The sequence below is a fragment of the Mustela nigripes genome, chromosome 4 (assembly GCF_022355385.1).
Source record: "Mustela nigripes isolate SB6536 chromosome 4, MUSNIG.SB6536, whole genome shotgun sequence".
Classification (NCBI taxonomy): domain Eukaryota; kingdom Metazoa; phylum Chordata; class Mammalia; order Carnivora; family Mustelidae; genus Mustela; species Mustela nigripes.
This window is the reverse complement of record NC_081560.1, coordinates 61590117-61607437: the sequence shown is the minus strand read 5'-3', so window position 1 is coordinate 61607437 and position 17321 is coordinate 61590117. Positions and strand designations below refer to the sequence as shown.

The window sequence follows — 17321 nt, the reverse complement described above, 5'->3', positions numbered from 1 at the left end:
TTTTATTGTTTGCTTTGTTTTCAAAAGAGAAGATAACACGTGTGGAAATACAACCTTCCTTCTTTGCATCCTTCCTTAGGTTTCTTTTATCCTCTCTGCTCCCAGATCCGAGTCTCCCAAGGCAAAGAGCCTGCTCACCTGCTGAGTTTGTTCAAAGACAAACCGCTCATTATTTACAAGAATGGAACATCAAAGAAAGGAGGTCAGGCACCTGCTCCCCCTACACGCCTCTTTCAAGTCCGGAGAAACCTGGCATCCATCACCAGAATCATGGAGGTAATGCCATGCTTTCAATCAAACGTGCCCTATTTATGGACTTCCCGGTGGACCTGAGCCATCAACAAATATTAGTCTTCAAAAAATTGGCAAGTAGATTCCCTCTACTTCAATAATTAATCCATTGTTCACCAAAACCAAAACAAAACAAACACACACACACACACAAAAAAAAAAAAAAACCCACAAAACAAAAACAGGAGAACCAAGTAAAAAGTGAACTCTGGATATCAGGCCTCTCACACTTTTCAACTGCATTGTACTAAAAACAATAAATAAATAAAATAAAATTTTAAGAATGTAACAAATCAAATGGTCAAAGGCCTGAAGCTTTATCTTTTAGAAGGGCCTGGAGGAAGATGGATGGCAGGTGATGGTCGGGTGGTCACAGGGGAAATTCAAAAGGGAAAACCCTTGTTTGTCCTAGTGTAACAAATGTGGAAGGCAGGCTTCACCGTATTGGTCTGCAGCCATAACTCAACCAGCCAAATAAGCTGTCTCTGACTGCAGCTGGGGAACCAATCAAACTTCATGTCACAGGTCAGAAGACAAGAAGACCTCATGCATGGACCAGCCAGCAGGCCCAGGTGTCTAATGGCTGAGTGTTTTGACCTCTGGGACCATCCATCACATTACATAATCCAGACACCTCCATCACTGTTGAAATCCACGTCTCCCCAGTCACCCCTAAACTGCCCACCACATTCTGTAATCCCCACACCTGGACCTACCTGCCAACCCTTCCCCTTGGCACAAGCCATTCCGCCGAGCTCTTGAAACCACCTGGGCCATGACATACCTTCCACCTGCAATCTCCTCTCTGAACCAGCCCCCGCCCCCCGTACCTTCTTGCTCTGTGGCATCCTCTGAGGACACAGATTCCCATATAGCCCTCGCAAGGGCAAGTTGTTTTCCTCAGTGCCCTCTTACCAGGTATGGGGGCGAGTAGGGTACCCTCCTGGCCCACTCTTGCCTCCTTGACTTTTGTCCCTCTTATCAGACTTCCCTCCCTCAACATCCTGTGCCGTCATCCATGGAGCCGCCAGCCCTTCCCCTCTTATTCTTTGGTGACTTCAGCCATTGTCTCACTGACTCCATCCCTCTGGCTTCTCTCATCAAACAGACTTGTCCTTGACCCCTTTTATCTCACACTCATGTGGTCCTGTACTGAAATTTGCTATAACTTTAGCACCTCGAACATCTAATCTCCGACAACCCTCTCCTGTCGTTTGGTCCCTTTACTCTAGGATGCACATTCTAGCAATTTCCAGTCTCAAACCTAAGTCCCTGAACCGTCTCCATCCAACACACCCTTCATGTCTTCCCTCTCCAAACCTCCAACACGCCTGCTGTCCACTGAGCACGGAGTCAGAGTTCTCAGAGAACATAAATGTAATCACACAAGAGTCACCTCATCTACTCCCCTCCAGTGTCACCAGCGTGCTCCTGTCTGTACACATATATTCTCCTTCCTGCCTGTTTCATGAAGTAAATGTAATTTATTTATATTTAATAATTTGTAAGTATTTTATAATAGTTCCTTAGATATAAATAATGATAATTTTATAAATTAATATCAATATACTCTTACCCATAAGTTAGCATTACAAAGTAATGTTTGTAAAAAGTAATATATCGGTAAATAAATTAATACATATTTATTATATAAATAAATAAAATGTGACTCCTGCCCTGAGACCAAATTCCTACCACTACCACCACCCCCAACTTCTGTCCCAGTCCTCTTGACTTCCTGCGGACTTTCCCGGAGTTCCCCTCTGTCCCGTGTTCTTACCTCACCTCCAGTGCATCATGAGGGCAGACAGTAACCTTTCTCTTCTCTGTCATCAGTGTATTCTTCTCTTCTGGATCATTTCCTTCAGATAACAAGCATGCCTTCAAAACACTCCCATTTTCCATTAAAAACCCCTCTCTTAACCCCGACGCTCCCAGCTACCATATCCTTTCTCTGCCCTCCTTAAGAGAGCACGGATCCTCAAAAGCATTGGCCTCATTCCCTCCCTCGTCCCTACATGGTTAAGCCTCTTCTTTGTTAAGCCGCTCCCCTCCGGCGTCCTTCCAGCCACTCCTAGCATTTTCCAGTACTGTGTACTGCGTAGCATTTACCGAGTACCTGCGTTTCACGGAGACAGAAGTTATCTTTTCTAACCCCTTTCCTTAACCTTCCACTGGCCTTTGCCACAGTCACCCTTCCCTAGCTTCTTGAAACACTATTTTTTGTTTTTTTTTTCACTCAGCCTCTGAAGCAACCACACTTACCAGCATTTCTTCCAAGTTTCTGAAGAGGTTTCTTGCACCAGTCCAGTTTCTGCTTCTCCTCTGCCCGTCCTCCAAAACCCCTAGGGCTCAGTCTTGGCCCTCGCCATGGCGATCTCATTCAGTCTTATCATTTAAATGCCATCATGCATATTGACCTCATCTAGAACATTCTGTACATGGATTCTCATATGTTCTATTATGACTAATTTTTTTTAATCTGTCAAGGTAACCATTGAGCTTTCCTCTGTAGGCACTCTTAGCTGGTTTCAGATGGAAGAGTCTAGAACCCTTGCCTTCCTAGTCTCTTTCCCGCAGGCATGTCTTTAAGAGGCATGTGAGCTGCTTGTGACCTGGTTCCTTTGTTGGCTTGTAACCTCTCAAACTGGCCTTCACGTTCCCAGCCTCTCTGAATGGAACATCAAAGAAAGGAGGTCAGGCACCTGCTCCCCCTACACGCCTCATCAAAATCATTGTAAGGCTTTCTGTTTTCATCTCCTGGGAGGCTAAAGCTTTGTGATATTCTATTTTGGAACTAATTCCCCGAAGCCACACTAGTCTGTGTGTGGGTCTCTTGTCCTCTGTCTGTCTATCCTATCCTCCAAGCTCTTCCCTCTGTGCCAATAAGGAGACATTCGGAGGAGAAACTGGCCGTGCGGGTTCCTATCAGTCTCCGACATCCCATCTGGCAGATTCCTTTAAATATGGGTCCAAGAGGCCTTGTTCCTCCTTCAAAAGGATGATACCCACATCCCTGAATGTTAGCAACCCCTGCAACACATCCTTAACATTTCTAACAGACTGTGTGTCAACTGTACTTTAATAAAAAAATAAATAAATAAAAAATAAAAGTTTCAACAACTGTTCCTTCCTCCTCTAAGGCTCTCTCTGGAAACAGGGTCCTGGTGAGCCTGGTGAAATTCAGCTGTCCGCATAGTTGATGGCACCTCGACCCAGTTGGCCAAACACCATCATCTGACACCTTCTTGAAATACTCTCAGAACACCAGACTTGTATTTCCTTCCTCTCTCGTGGCTGTTTTATCTCAGACGTGCTCACTGGTTCTTCATCACCTTGAGTCCCACGATGGTGCCGAAAGTCATACACATCCTGTTATAGTCACATGGCCATGTGGTCAGAGGCTCTCACAGAGTCTGACAAGAGTCACAGAATCCCAAGACCGTAGACATGAAGGCACAAGCCCATCGTGGGGCCCTCGGGCTCACTCCCAGGCCTGAGACTACACCAGCTTGCCCTGCCCTGATGTTCTGCCTTCTGCCTCCTCCTCAGGTCAGAGTCCAGGCCCATGTGGGTCCTCCTCATTCCCCTGTGGCCACAGGGAGCACAGCTGTGCTTTCCTGGCCTGATTCCAGACAGTGGCCACAGCTTCTTGCTTGAAAGGAAAGGTCATGTCAGTGCTGTTACTAATCTACTATAGCCTTTTACAATTTGAGTTATAATTTATCTGAGCTTGGAGAACCCTTTAGTGAATTTGCATTGTTATCGCTTTGCCAACATTGGATTTCAGTCCCTGTTTAATGATTTTTTATGATTTTATAATTTTTTTTCTTTTTTTTTGATTTTATGATTTTTTATGATTTTTATGTTTTGTGGGGTTTTTTTTGTGTGTGTGTGTTTTATTTCAATATAGTTAATGTACAGTGTTATATTAGTTTCAGGTGTGCAATATAGTGATTGAACACTTCCATATATTACTCAGTGCACCCATCCCTCCACCCACCACATCTCTGGTAACCCTGTTTGTTCTCTATATTTAAGGGTCTGTTTTTCGGTTTCTTTCTCTTTTTTCCCTTTGTTTGTTTTCTTTCTTAAATTCCACATATGAGTGAAATTACCTGCTATATTTCTTTCTCTGCCTGGCTTGTTTCCCTTAGCCTTATATTCCGTAGATCCACGTGTGTTGTTCCAAATGGCAAGATCTCATTGCTTTTTATGGCCGAATAATCTATATATCCTGCTTCTTCTTTATCCACTCATGTATCAGTGGACACCTGGCCTGCTTCCATAATTTGGCTATTGTAAATAACGGCTCAATAAACATAGGCGTGCGTGTCCTTTCGAATTTGTGTTTTCAGATTCTTTTGGTAAATACCCAGTAGCACCATTACTGTATCATGGGATAGTTCTATTTTTAACTTTTTGAGGGACCTCCATTCTGTTTTCCACAGTGGCTGCACCAGTTTCCATTCCCACCAACAGTGCATCAGGGTTCCTTTTTCTCCACATCCTCACCAACATTAGTGTTTCTGATTTTAGCCATTCTGACTGGTGTAAGATGATACCTCATTGTGGTTTTGATTTGCATTTCCCTGATGAGGAGCATTGTTGAGCATCTTTTTCATGTGTCTTTTGGCCATCGAATGTCTTCTTTGGAGAAATGTCTATTCATGTCTTCTGCCTGCTTTTGATTGGATTATTTGTTCTTTTGGTGTTGAGTTACTTAAGTTCTTTATATATTTTGGATACTAACCTTTTATTGGATATGTCACTTGCAGATGTTTTCTCCCATTCAGTAGGGTATCTTTTAGTTCTGTTGGTTGTTTCCTTTGCTGTGTAGAAGATTTTTGTTTGTGTGTGTGTGTGTGTGTGTGTGTGTTAATGTAGTGCCAATAGTTTATTTTTGCTTTTGCTCCTCTTGCCTCAGGAGATATATCTAGAAAGACTTTGTTATGGCCAACATCAGAGAAACAATGCCTCTGCTCTCTTCTAAAATTTTTATAGTTCTCACATTTAGGGCCTTAATCTATCTAGAGTTACTTTTTGTGTATAGTATAGGAAAGTGATCCAATTTCTTTTTTTTTTTTATCTTTTTTTAAAAGAGACTTTATTTATTTATTCATGAGAGACAAAGAAAGAGAGAGAAAGAGTGGGAAAGGGACAAGCAGGCTCCCCATGGAGCAGGGAGCCTGATGTAGAATTTGATCGCAGGACCCCAGGATCATGCCCTGAGCTGAAGGCAGATACATAACCAACTGAGTCACCCAGGCTCCCGGAAGTGGTCCAGTTTCATTCTTTTGCATGTAGCTGTCCGGTTTTCCCACAGCATGTGTTGAACAGATAGTCTTTTTTCCCATTGCATATTCTTGCCTCTTGGTCAAAAATTAATTGATCATATAAGCGTGGCTGTATTTCAGGGCTTTCTATTCTGTTCCACTGATCTATGTGTCTTTTTGTGCCAGTACCATACTGTTTTGATCACTACAGCTTTGTAATGTATCTTGGAAGTCTGGAACTGTGATACCTCTAGTCTTGTTTTTCTTTTTCAAGATTGCTTTGGCTCTTCAGCGTCTTTTGTGGTTCTATACAAATTTTAGGGTTGTTTGTTCTAACTCTGTGGAAAAATACTGTTGGTATTTTCACAAGGATTGCATTAAATCTGTAAATTGCTTTGGGTAGGTGTCCCTTTGATTATTTGGAAAACCTCATAAATAGGGGAGAGAAAAACTGAACATCTTTATTTTTAAAGATTTTTATTTATTTGTTTGACAGAGAGCTCACAAGTAGGCAGAGAGGCAGGGAGAGAGAGGGGGGAAAGCAGGCTCCCTGCTGGGCAGAGAGCCCAATGTGGGGCTCAATCCCAGGACCCTGAGATCATGACCCATGCTGAAGGCAGAGGCTTAACCCACTGAGGCACCCACATGCCCCCAAAACTGAACATCTTTGCTTTATGTGTGTCATTTGTATCTATCACACCCACTTTCCAAACATCACTTATAGTCAATGCCTATTCTTATGGTTTCTTTAAATATTATCTTTGTTCCTTCTCATTTAAGTTTGGCCAACTTTATTCTTAGAGCCCTCTGCTGCTGTCTGTGGGCAGCTGAACATAAAAGTGATACAGAGCAAAGTACTACTACTGTTTCTAATGCCAGAGTGGTGTCCTAGTGCCACCCTGGAATCAGGACAGAAGGTTGAACGGATGGTTTGTTTCTGTCACAGCTTCTCGGACATCTTTATTGAGGGAGTAGTGGTGAATCTGAATCCCTCTGTTATTTTTCTTTATATTCTAGGTAGATGTTGATGCACAGTCTTTGAATTCCAATGATGTTTTTGTCTTGAAACTGCGACAAAACAATGGCTACATCTGGATAGGAAAAGGTGCCAGCCAAGAGGAGGAGAGAGGAGCAGAGTATGTGGCAAGTGTCCTCAAATGCAAAACCACAAAGATTCAGGAAGGCGAGGAACCAGGTGTGTACTGTGGGGCCAAGGACACTAGCCAGGACTTGTATTTGGTATAATTGCTAATCATGTAATTTTAAAACTTTTTCATAAACAGGGCTTTTGTAAAAGTTATAGGGCATTACAGATCCTTCCCTTAGTTGTAAAAGTGGGTGATGGAACCTGCTATATTTAAATAACTTCTTAACATTAAAGTCAAGATGAAATAATATCATTTGTTAATGTAAAGACAACACCGGCTCTGGGCTCCTGGAAGTGCATTGGCTAACTCATTGTGTTTTTCACAGAGGAGTTTTGGAATTCCCTTGGAGGGAGAAAACACTACCAGACTTCTCCACTGTTAGAAACCCAGGCTGAAGACCATCCACCTCGGCTTTATGGCTGCTCTAACAAAACTGGACGATTCATCGTGAGTGTCTTGCAAAACACGGGGTTAGAACCGAAGAACATTGGGAGAGGCCTTCCCATGGGGCTCTCACACTTTTCAGCCACGTCAGTGCTCTGATTCTCAGTTTTAGCTTGCTTATCTGCAAACAGGTGATCATCTTAGCTCTACAAAAGTTCATTTTAAGAGTCCATGACATAATGGATTTGAAAGCATAGGAACACTGTAAAGTACTACATAAATCAAGCCGCTTTAAAAAATATCAACTACTTGGCACCTGTGTCAGCATGAGGCTGTAGCTCTATGAATATGCATATGGTTGGATTTACTAATTTAATAATTTGACACTTTCTGTGGGAAACCGTGGTGGTTTCTGATCAAACTGTGTCAGTTTTACACTTCAGTTTCCCAGGGAATAAAAAGTTTCACCATGTTGACTGACTAGAAATATTATGAAAATATTATGATCATTGGGCAGAATCATAGAAAGCTACATATGCACCTGCAAATTGAGTGAAATCAGCAAGAAGGTTTTATTTTATAGTCATTCACAGGCTTTGAATTGCAGACATTTCAAAGTATCTGGTGTACAAGACTGATTTTATATCAGGCTCTAAAATATCCTGGGGTGCATCCCCTCATCTCAGTTGAAGTGTAAAAATTCTGTTTTTTCTGTTTGACATGCTAGCTTTTTGAGCAAATATTTTGCTTAAAGAACAGACTTCTTTCTTATGTAAAATTTGATACAAAGATTTGGTCACCATGTCCTGGTGAATACAAACTTTATTTTTCAACACATACCCATGAATTGTCTAAATCATTCCCCAGCTACATTGCTTGCTAGAAGAAAATGCTCATGTTCAAACCAAACTTGAAGATTATAAGAGATTTGACCTAAAACTTGAAGGTTCAAATTAAAGATTCAAATTGTGATAAATATTTGGTTGTTGGGCACCACAGTTGCTCACTGACTTTCTAGGAAATCCATGTATTTTAGAAACTTGCCAGAAAAAAAATCTGTTACTTTACTCTTTTGACTGTTGATTCAATATGGCATCTAATCAACTTTTTTCAACTAACATTTCTGTAATTTCTTATTAGTATTATTTGTTATTATTGTTATAAATAACAAGCTTGTCTCCAATGAAGATGTATTTTACAAAAATAATACCTAGGCTTTGTTCTCAATCAGGTTTAAAAAAATCCGTTAGTCTTTGGTTTTGTCATGAACATATTTAAGGGAAATATACTTTTCCTTTACACCTACTCATTTTCTTGTTTGATATTTGGAACTCCGACTATTCCCTTCACAATTTAAAGAAAAGAAATGTGACTGATTTGATTTGAAGTATTTGATCTAGTTATCATCATCAAAAAGCAGGCCTTAGACCTATAGATTCACATAAGATAGCAGAGCCTGTGGGCTAAAAGCATAGGTTTTGGAACCAATCTGCCTATGCAATATCACTTACTTGGTGATATTACTTACTACCTGTGTGACCTTAGTCTGGTTACTTACCCTCTCTGTGCTGTGGTATTCTCACCTGTAAAATGGGGATAATCCTAGTACCCACTTCAGAGAGTTGTGTGAATATTAAATTAATTGTTCATATAAAGGAGTTAGAACAGTGCCTGACATGGTATGATATTTAAAGTTTTTTTTTTTAAATCATTATGTGATTGATAAATATTCTGTAAAAAAGATAATATAAACTAAGTTTTTGCCTTCTGTAAGTAGTTTTTGTCTGTATTTTATATAACAGTCTCAAAGTTTCATCAGGTTACAATAAATATGTATTAAGGTCAGAAGGCTGCAGGTTGCCTGGGACCAAGTTTATCCAGGCCTGGCCCAGCTGGAAGGTTCTCCTTTGGACTACAGGTTGGATCCGTGCCTGTTTTTCCCATGACTGAGCCCAGGAGCACAAGAGGGTCCCTGAAGAGTCACATTTGCTAATAAGACATGGCCAAGGCCAAGACTATCTCCACTTACTCTACTGTACCACAGAGTCACACAGCAGAGGGAAGAAGTGAAGAGTTAAGAATTATAGCCCTGTCTACCATACCTTCCTAAGGGTCAGGGGCTTCGTTATCCAGAATCCCTTAAAAATTTGGAACTTTGGATTAATACCTGCCCACTGGTAGCGTGTGCATTAAACTAACCCTCCCTAGCAAACTTTAAAATTAACTACAGAGAACATGATTTAACACATTTAAAATAATAATAATAATAAAACTTTGCATATGGAATATCATTGTGTCAAAAATTGTTGATTTAGGCAGCACCTGGACGGCTCAGTCGGTTGGGCATCTGTCTTCAGCTCAGGTCATAGTCCTGGAGGCCTGGGATGGAGCCCCACATCAGGCTCTCTGCTCAGCAGGAAACCTGCTTCTTCCTCTCTCTCTGCCACGCATTCCCCCTACTTGGGCTCTCTTTCTCTCTCTGTCAAATACATAAATAAAATCTTAAAAAAAAAAAAAACTGTTGATTTTGAAAATGACCAGACCTATTGATTTTATTAAAATAATCTTGACCTACAAAATAAAAGGCAACTGAATACTTAGACCATAAGTTCAAATGTCTTTAAGGACTAGGAAGGCAACGGAGATCTGTGAAGCAGCTTGTCACAAGGGACTGACAGTGGAACTGTGGTCAAACGGACTATAGACTCCCTGAGGCATTCCAGTGTCACGTTTGTCATAAGCACTGTGCTTCCCAGATCAGATTCCGTCAGCTTGTGAGAGACGATTAAACAAACAAATAATTACCTAAATATTTATTACCCAGAAAGAACAAAAACATGGCTACCAAGCTTTATTTTTATGGTGTTTTAAAATAATATAATGCATTGGTTCCCTATATATTAGAAAAATTATTGCTTTACTCTTTGATCCTAAGGCTTTTTCAAACATTTCAGATTGAAGAGGTTCCAGGAGAGTTCACCCAGGACGATTTAGCAGAAGATGATGTCATGTTACTAGATGCTTGGGAACAGGTAAAATCATAATTGGTGTGTTTATACTTGGGAGCTGGCAAAACCGGCTTTGAAAAATGGCAAGTCTAAAAATAAATGGACTTGTGAGTTTAGGCAACATTTTAGAAAGACTCAACACAGCTTGGCAAAAAATAAAACTGATACCTGTGGCAAATTGATTTCCAAATGTGGAAAAAATTCCATGCTACCGTCTGGGGCTGTGTAGTTTTAGGCATAAAAGTTCTATTTTTCATTTATGTGTAAAATTCATTCACTCCTAATTTCGTCATGCATTCATCCATTCATTTAAGTAGCAAATGTATTCATGGGTACAATGCCTTGGGGGTACAGTACCATGGCAAAGTCAAAGATTTAGAGTTTTTCTTGAAATCCTACAAGGAGTCATCATAGGGGACCTTTCCCCTGGGGAAGAAACAGACACAGAATAGTCGTGACTCTATATAGAAAATATGTTGCTGTTATGTGTGGCTTTATTTGGGAGGAAATGAATGGGGATTTGGCATGCTGTATCTGATAGTTGAGGTTTTGTTGTTGTTTAGCCTTTGTGTAAACTGATAATAACAGAAGGGAAAAATAGATATATTAGGGACTAAAATGTATGGAACAACTATGATACCTGCATCTGAATTAGGCCTACTCTTAGAGTCAACATCAGTAAGTAAAGACTTCTAGGTCTGTTCTTAATTGCTAACATCATTTGGTTATATTATCCCTTATCTTCTTGGTCTAGAATTAACATGTTAGAATTTGGAATCTAGTCACAGATTGTCCCGAGGTGAATGGATCACATAGTTGTAGATATGAAATTTAAAACATCATGTCAATAAAAACATCTTTGTGTGTTAAGAATTATAAGAGGGGGCGCCTGAGGGGCTCAGTGGGTTAAGCCTCTGCCTTTGGCTCAGGTCATGATCTCAGGGTCCTGGGATGGAGCCCCAGATCTGGCTCTCTGCTCAGTGGGGAGCCTGCTTCTCCCTTTCTCTCTGCCTGCCTCTCTGCCTACTTGTGATCTCTGTCAAATAAATAAATAAAATCTTAAAATATATATATATAATTTTTTTAAAAAGAATTATAAAATAGGGGCACTTGGGTGGCTCAGTGGGTTAAAGCCTCTGCCTTCAGCTCAGGTCATCATTCCAGGATCCTGGGATCGAGCCCCGCATCGGGCTCTCTGCTCAGTGGGGAGCCTGCTTCTCCCTCTGCCTCTGCCTGCCTCTCTGTCTACTTGTGCTCACTCTCGTGCTCTCTCTCTCTCTCTCTCTGACAAATAAATAAATAAAATCTTCTTTTTAAAAAAGTAATAATAATAAATCTTTTTTAAAAAGAATCATAAAATAAGGAGCACATGGATGGCTTAGTTGGTTAAGTGTCTGCCTTTGGCTCAGGTCATGATCCCAGGGTCCTGGGATTGAGCAGCTGCACCTCCCCACCCGCCCCAAAATCAGGAATCTCTGCTCAGCAGGGAGCCTGCTTCTGGCCCTCCCCAAGCTCTTGGGTATGCTTGCTCTCTCATGTGCCAGTTCCCCCACCTCTCAAATAAATAAATAAAATGTTTAAAAATAAATTAAGGTAATTCAAAAGAATGTTTCAGCATTGAAGTTCACAACCTATGCATTTGACAAGAAGGATACATACAGAATACGTAATTATATCAGTTTTTTTAAAAAACCTCAAAAAATTTTAAAAACCTCAATATTTAAATACTAAACATTGTAGCACTTTTACCAAAGTGTTAGAAGATAGAGTTTTAGGTGTACATTACAGGCTTAAGGCAGAGGCTTTGCAAGGGAGGCTGAGGTCCCTGCAGGAGAAAAATAATATGGGGATAACGACTGCCTTACATACATACCTTAAAGGGGCGGCTGCAGAAAACAGCCAATGTATTGTTTTGAGCAAGTGTATGAACTAGAAAATACTATATAAACCTGAAATATCAGGATGTGAATTCTGGAGCCAAACTGGCTGGATATCCGTTTCGAGTATCTCCCTGTAAATGCAAACATTGGGAAAGTGATGGACCACCTTCCCTGTACCTCCTTCTCCACGTCCCTAACTTGGGGGCTTGCTGGGAAGATGAATTGAGCCATGTGGGAGAAGCTCTTGGTATAGGGCTTGCACCGAGCCAACACTCCCCAAACAGTACGTATTATTGTTTCGTTTTTCAGATTTTTATTTGGATCGGCAAAGACGCCAATGAAGTCGAGAGGACAGAATCTCTGAAGTCTGGTAAGCGAGATCCCACGGACAATGATGGCATTTACCCTGAGTGCTTATTATGAAGTTCCTGACTGCTCTTTTCCCCACATTCTTCAAATCACATATTAAAACCAGGCAGAATCTAATAAGCTTTTGCTTTCTGAACTGAAGTGTAATGGAGTCTTTTTGAACTGAAGAATTTCAGAATAAGAATAAGAAAAATGTTGTGTTACCTAATTTAGAACATAATTACACCAATTTATTCTACAAACTTCAAATACACTTTATTATAGAACTAGTAAAACCTCTGTAACTATGATAACCTAGATTTTTTTTTAAAAATTCTTTTTGAGTAATGCTGCTCTTTCTGGAACAATTTTTTATTTTTAAAAAGTACAAGAATAATTATGCCATAAGGATAATTCTATAAAGTTTGAAATCTTTTTAGGCAATCATTAGACAGATGGCAGATGAGAGAAATCGATAAGGAATTGTTCGTATGGAACAGTATTTGGCTCTTCAGGGCAATGAAAATTTGACTCATTATTTTTATTGAGAGACTTTTCACTCCATAGTTACTTTAGTTTAATCAAAACTAACTGACCCTATGACCCAGCAACTGCTCTACTAGGTATTTATCCAAAGGATACATATATAGAGATTGGAAGGGGCATAACCACCTCAATGTTTATAGCAACAATGTGCGCAATAGCCAAACCGTGCAAAGAGCTCGGATGTCCGTAGACAGATGAGTGGATAAAGGAGATGTGGGAGATATATATGTATATATGCATATATATAATGGAGTACTACTCAACCATCAAAAAATGAAATCTTACCATTTGCAACAACATGAAGGGAGCTAGAGTGTATTCTTCTAGGTCAGAAGACTTAAGACTGAAATAAGTCAGAGAAAGACAAATACCATATGATTTAAGTCATACGTGGAATTTAAGAAAAAAACAGATGAACACAGAGGAAAGGAAGGAAAAATAAAATAAGAGGAAAACAGAGAGGGAAGCAAACCATAAGAGACCCTTAACTATAAGGAACAAAGAGAGGGTTGCTGGAGGGGAGGAGGGTGGGGAGTGGGGTAACTGGCTGATGGGCATCAGGGAGGGCATTTGAAGTAATGGTACTGGGTGTTTAAATGCAATTGATGAATTCTACCTCTGGAACTAATAATACAGTATATGTTAATTAAACTGAATTTAAATAATTTTTTAAAAAAAAACAACTAACTGAATATGTTTATCTTTTAATTCTTTATAGCCAAAATGTATCTTGAGACAGACCCTTCTGGAAGAGACAAGAGGACACCAATAGTCATCGTAAAACAGGGCCATGAACCACCCACATTTACCGGCTGGTTCCTGGGCTGGGATTCCAGAAGGTGGTAAACAGGTTTTTAATAGGAAAAAAAAAAAAAAAACCACAAATATTTTGGAGCCACTGTCCCATTGCTATTTTGAGGGGAAGAAAGGTTTTTTGTTTATTTGACTTTAGAAAATTAACCTCAGCCCTATGACGATTTTTTAATTCCTTGTATTGGTTTGGAATTCTTTCTAAACTAGAATTTTCTTATGTCAGTATTTTGAAATAACCTAAAGTAATTTTTGTTACAGACCAATATTAGCTCTGCTGAAAACTCATTTGTATCTTTTTATATGACCTTTTAAAAGGTTTGAAAAGCTATGCATAGTCTAGGGGAGTTTATCAGGGAATTTTATAATTCAGGAAACTTTAATCAAACTAGTTCTTTATATGCCAGAGATGTAAGCCATAATGCCTTGGAGGTTATTCTCCTTCCCATGTGCTGTGTTCAAAAGAATTGTATATTTGCAATGAGGTTTATGTTAAGATGGTTTAAATGTTTGTTATCTGCCTTCTTCTGCCAGTGTGACTCTGATACCATTCACTCCTAAGTATCATCTTCTAAGAGTAACTTTACCATTTTTGCCTTTTTAAAAGCCTTTGAAATCACAGCTTTTTCATGACAAAATAATTACAGTCTCATCTGGTTAGATATATGTATTTGACAGTACACGTTTAATACCACAAAGGTTACATACGAAAAAATTCATTAATGCTGTCTTTCATCATTAAAATGCATCTCTTTTGGAAAGGTTTTCTGTTGTGACATTTTATTTAAATATGACATGTGAGTTAATGACACAATTAGTTTTAAGGTTAAATACTTTTATGCATAAATAAATACGAATTTAATATTTCTTAATTCATCCTCATTAAGTAGTCAAAATTAAACAACTTTTCCAAGGTTACATAATTATGAAAGATTTTAAATATCAGTGCATATGAAATCTGGGTCCTGTTAAAGATGAACTGAGGTGTATTAAACATTTCAAGAGTTTATCTGAACAAAAATCAATTTGGATTGGGCAGTGCCAAACTAAAAGCAGTTAGGAGCCTTCTACCAGCAGGACTGCAGGGAAAGAATTTTCTAGAGAAAAAGCAAAGTAAGGAAATTTTTTTTAAAAGATTTTATTTATTTATTTGTCAGAAAGCGAGAAAGTGCAAGCAAACTCAAGCAGGGGGAGCAGCAGGCAGGGGAGAAGTAGGCTCTCTGCTGCACAGAGAGCTGCACGCAGGACTCAGTCCCATGACCCTGGGATCATGACCTGAGCCAAAGGCAGACACTTAACTGACTGAGCCACCCAGGCGTCCCAAAGTAAGGAAACTCTTGATTGCCTAGGCTGAACGCCCAGTTGGCTGTTTGCGAGGGTTGTCCTCAGGTTTTGATTTTGTAACCTTGAGGCATCTGTAGGGTTAGATTTTGGTTTGCCGACATAGGTCTCCGCAGTATTAGAGCCATGACTCAATCTAATGGCCTCCTTGTTTAAATAATTTAACAGACCCCAGAAGATAGGAGTTGGGCCAGAAGGAGGAGCACTAGTAAAGCAGAAACGAACTTTGGCAGTAGGCTAGGAGGTGACTCGTGGAGAAGCAGGAGTCACATTTCCATGGAAAGGGGACTCAGAGCCAAGGAACGATCTGAGGAATTCTCACACTGTCTCTGGGGGATGAAGGATGGCTGTGCTCCACACGGGGTCCCAGCATGGTCCTGGCAAGCAGAATCGAGCCCCGTACCATTGTGGCAGAAAAGCGAACGGTCATGCGGGGACCCACAGCTTGTGTGAGTGGTGAGGAAGCCGCGAGAAGCTGCACTTCTAGAGACTGTTCAGTCAGTAAATCTTTTTATTGGGCATCTACTGGGTGTGGGGCACTATTCTGAGCACTTGGGATCCAACATGAATGAAACAGACAAAATCCTAATTGTCATGGAGTTTATAATCCAGGGAAGAAGCTAACAAAAACAAAGGCAATAAGTAGATACAGTTGTTCCCACCTACCCTCAGTCTTGCTTTCCTTGGTTTCCGTTAACCTCGGTCCACTGTGATCTGGAAGCAGATGATCCTCCTGAGGTAAGCTCAGAAGGCCCATAGTAACCTAACGCTATGACACAATGGTTCATCCATTTATTGTTGCATCCCCCAGGCATTTCACCCCAGGAAGAATAAGACTGTGCAATAAGACTTTGTGAGAGAGAGAAAGCCCACATTCACACAACTTCTATTACAGGATATTATAATCGTTCTATTTTGTTGTTATTGTTAATTGCTCCTAAGTACTAATTTGTAAATTAAATCTCAACAAGAGCTATGCACGTATAGGAAAAAATACCATGTATAGGGCTCTGTACTAACCTTAGTTTCAGGCATCCGCTGGGGATCTTGGAATGTATCCCCTGTGGATAAGTGGGGACTAAAATGTAAAATATATCAGAATATAAATTCTATGGAGGAAAGATGTGTAGGGAGGGAGGACAGGAAATATTAGGCAAGAGTGGGGCAGAGTACAATTTTAATAGAGTGGTTATAGAAGGTCTTTTTGGGTAGATGATAACAAAACCTGGACTCGACAGGGAAGGAATGGACCTTGTGATCGCAGCCAATCTGAGGGAATCCCAAGAACACAAGCGTTGGGAGCATGTGTGATAGAATGGCTTCATTTTGTCATGCCTGAATTCTGCAGAAGCAGGGAGATCCCTTAGGGTTCTTTCCTGTCACCACTGAACTAGAACAAATTCATCTTAAGCAGAACTGCTGTTTTAAGCCTGAGCTATGAAGAGATTGCTTTCCTAAACCCAAACCCAAGTCCTCAGAGGCAGAGATGGTGACCACGAAGGAGCCAGCCAGGTGGTCAGCGCAAGCATTGTGGGGAAGATGGATGTCTTGAGCAGGGGTGCCCAGCTCCAACACTGGAGGTGGCTGCAGAAATTACCAGCAACCACGGCTTCTGTGTCAAGAAGACTTACAAACCTGACATTTAGGAAAGTGGTGGGCAGCTGGTGGGGAGATGGGAATAAGATGATTTATAAAAATTACCTAGAAAGGGTGAGCTAGGCAGTTGCTGGTTTTGAGTTTCATACCTAAAGCTGTTATGGCTTGAAGAAACACCTGCAAATCATGTAAAATCATTATGAGGGGAGGGGAACCATCTACTTCTAAAAAGGCGATTGGTGGATTATAGAAGGGTGGTTATCCCATGATACTGTATCATTTTAAAACTCAGATTTTATGTAAATCCTCACAGAAATTCATCTTCTGGATTTAAAATGCAGTTTTATACAGCTTAAGATAGAGAAGTTTCATAACTTTCTATTTTTCTTGAATGGAGTTATTGCTTATTAATTTTTAAAATGAACTTTAGATTTCTTCTTTTTTATTTTCCTCAAAGATTTTTGGGATGAAAAAACAAAAAAATATAGCTGGTCCTCAGTGACTAGTGCTTTTACAGACCTTTCCTTACTTCAAATAATATAACACACTCCTTTTTGTATGAAATGTGTGACTAGAAAACAAAATTTACTGAATTCAGGAAAACCATGTGCTAACCAGAAATAATATTCTAAGGGGCGCCTGGGTGGCTCAGTGGGTTAAAGCCTGTGCCTTTGGCTCAGGTCAGGATCCCAG

General features: G+C 40.2%; 1 protein-coding gene across 1 annotated transcript in view; it reads left to right on the top strand.

Annotated features, from left to right (window-relative positions):
- The window catches only part of SCIN (scinderin), a 75834-nt gene extending 61378 nt beyond the window's left edge, over nucleotides 1-14456 (top strand). Inside the window, exons 11-16 of the mRNA XM_059396772.1 lie at nucleotides 106-276; nucleotides 6585-6762; nucleotides 7041-7162; nucleotides 10054-10131; nucleotides 12297-12357; nucleotides 13600-14456. Coding sequence (XP_059252755.1) covers nucleotides 106-276; nucleotides 6585-6762; nucleotides 7041-7162; nucleotides 10054-10131; nucleotides 12297-12357; nucleotides 13600-13727 — 738 coding nt within the window. The 3' untranslated portion in view covers nucleotides 13728-14456. The remainder of the gene's footprint in view (nucleotides 1-105; nucleotides 277-6584; nucleotides 6763-7040; nucleotides 7163-10053; nucleotides 10132-12296; nucleotides 12358-13599) is intronic.
- The last annotated feature ends 2865 nt before the right edge of the window (nucleotides 14457-17321 follow it).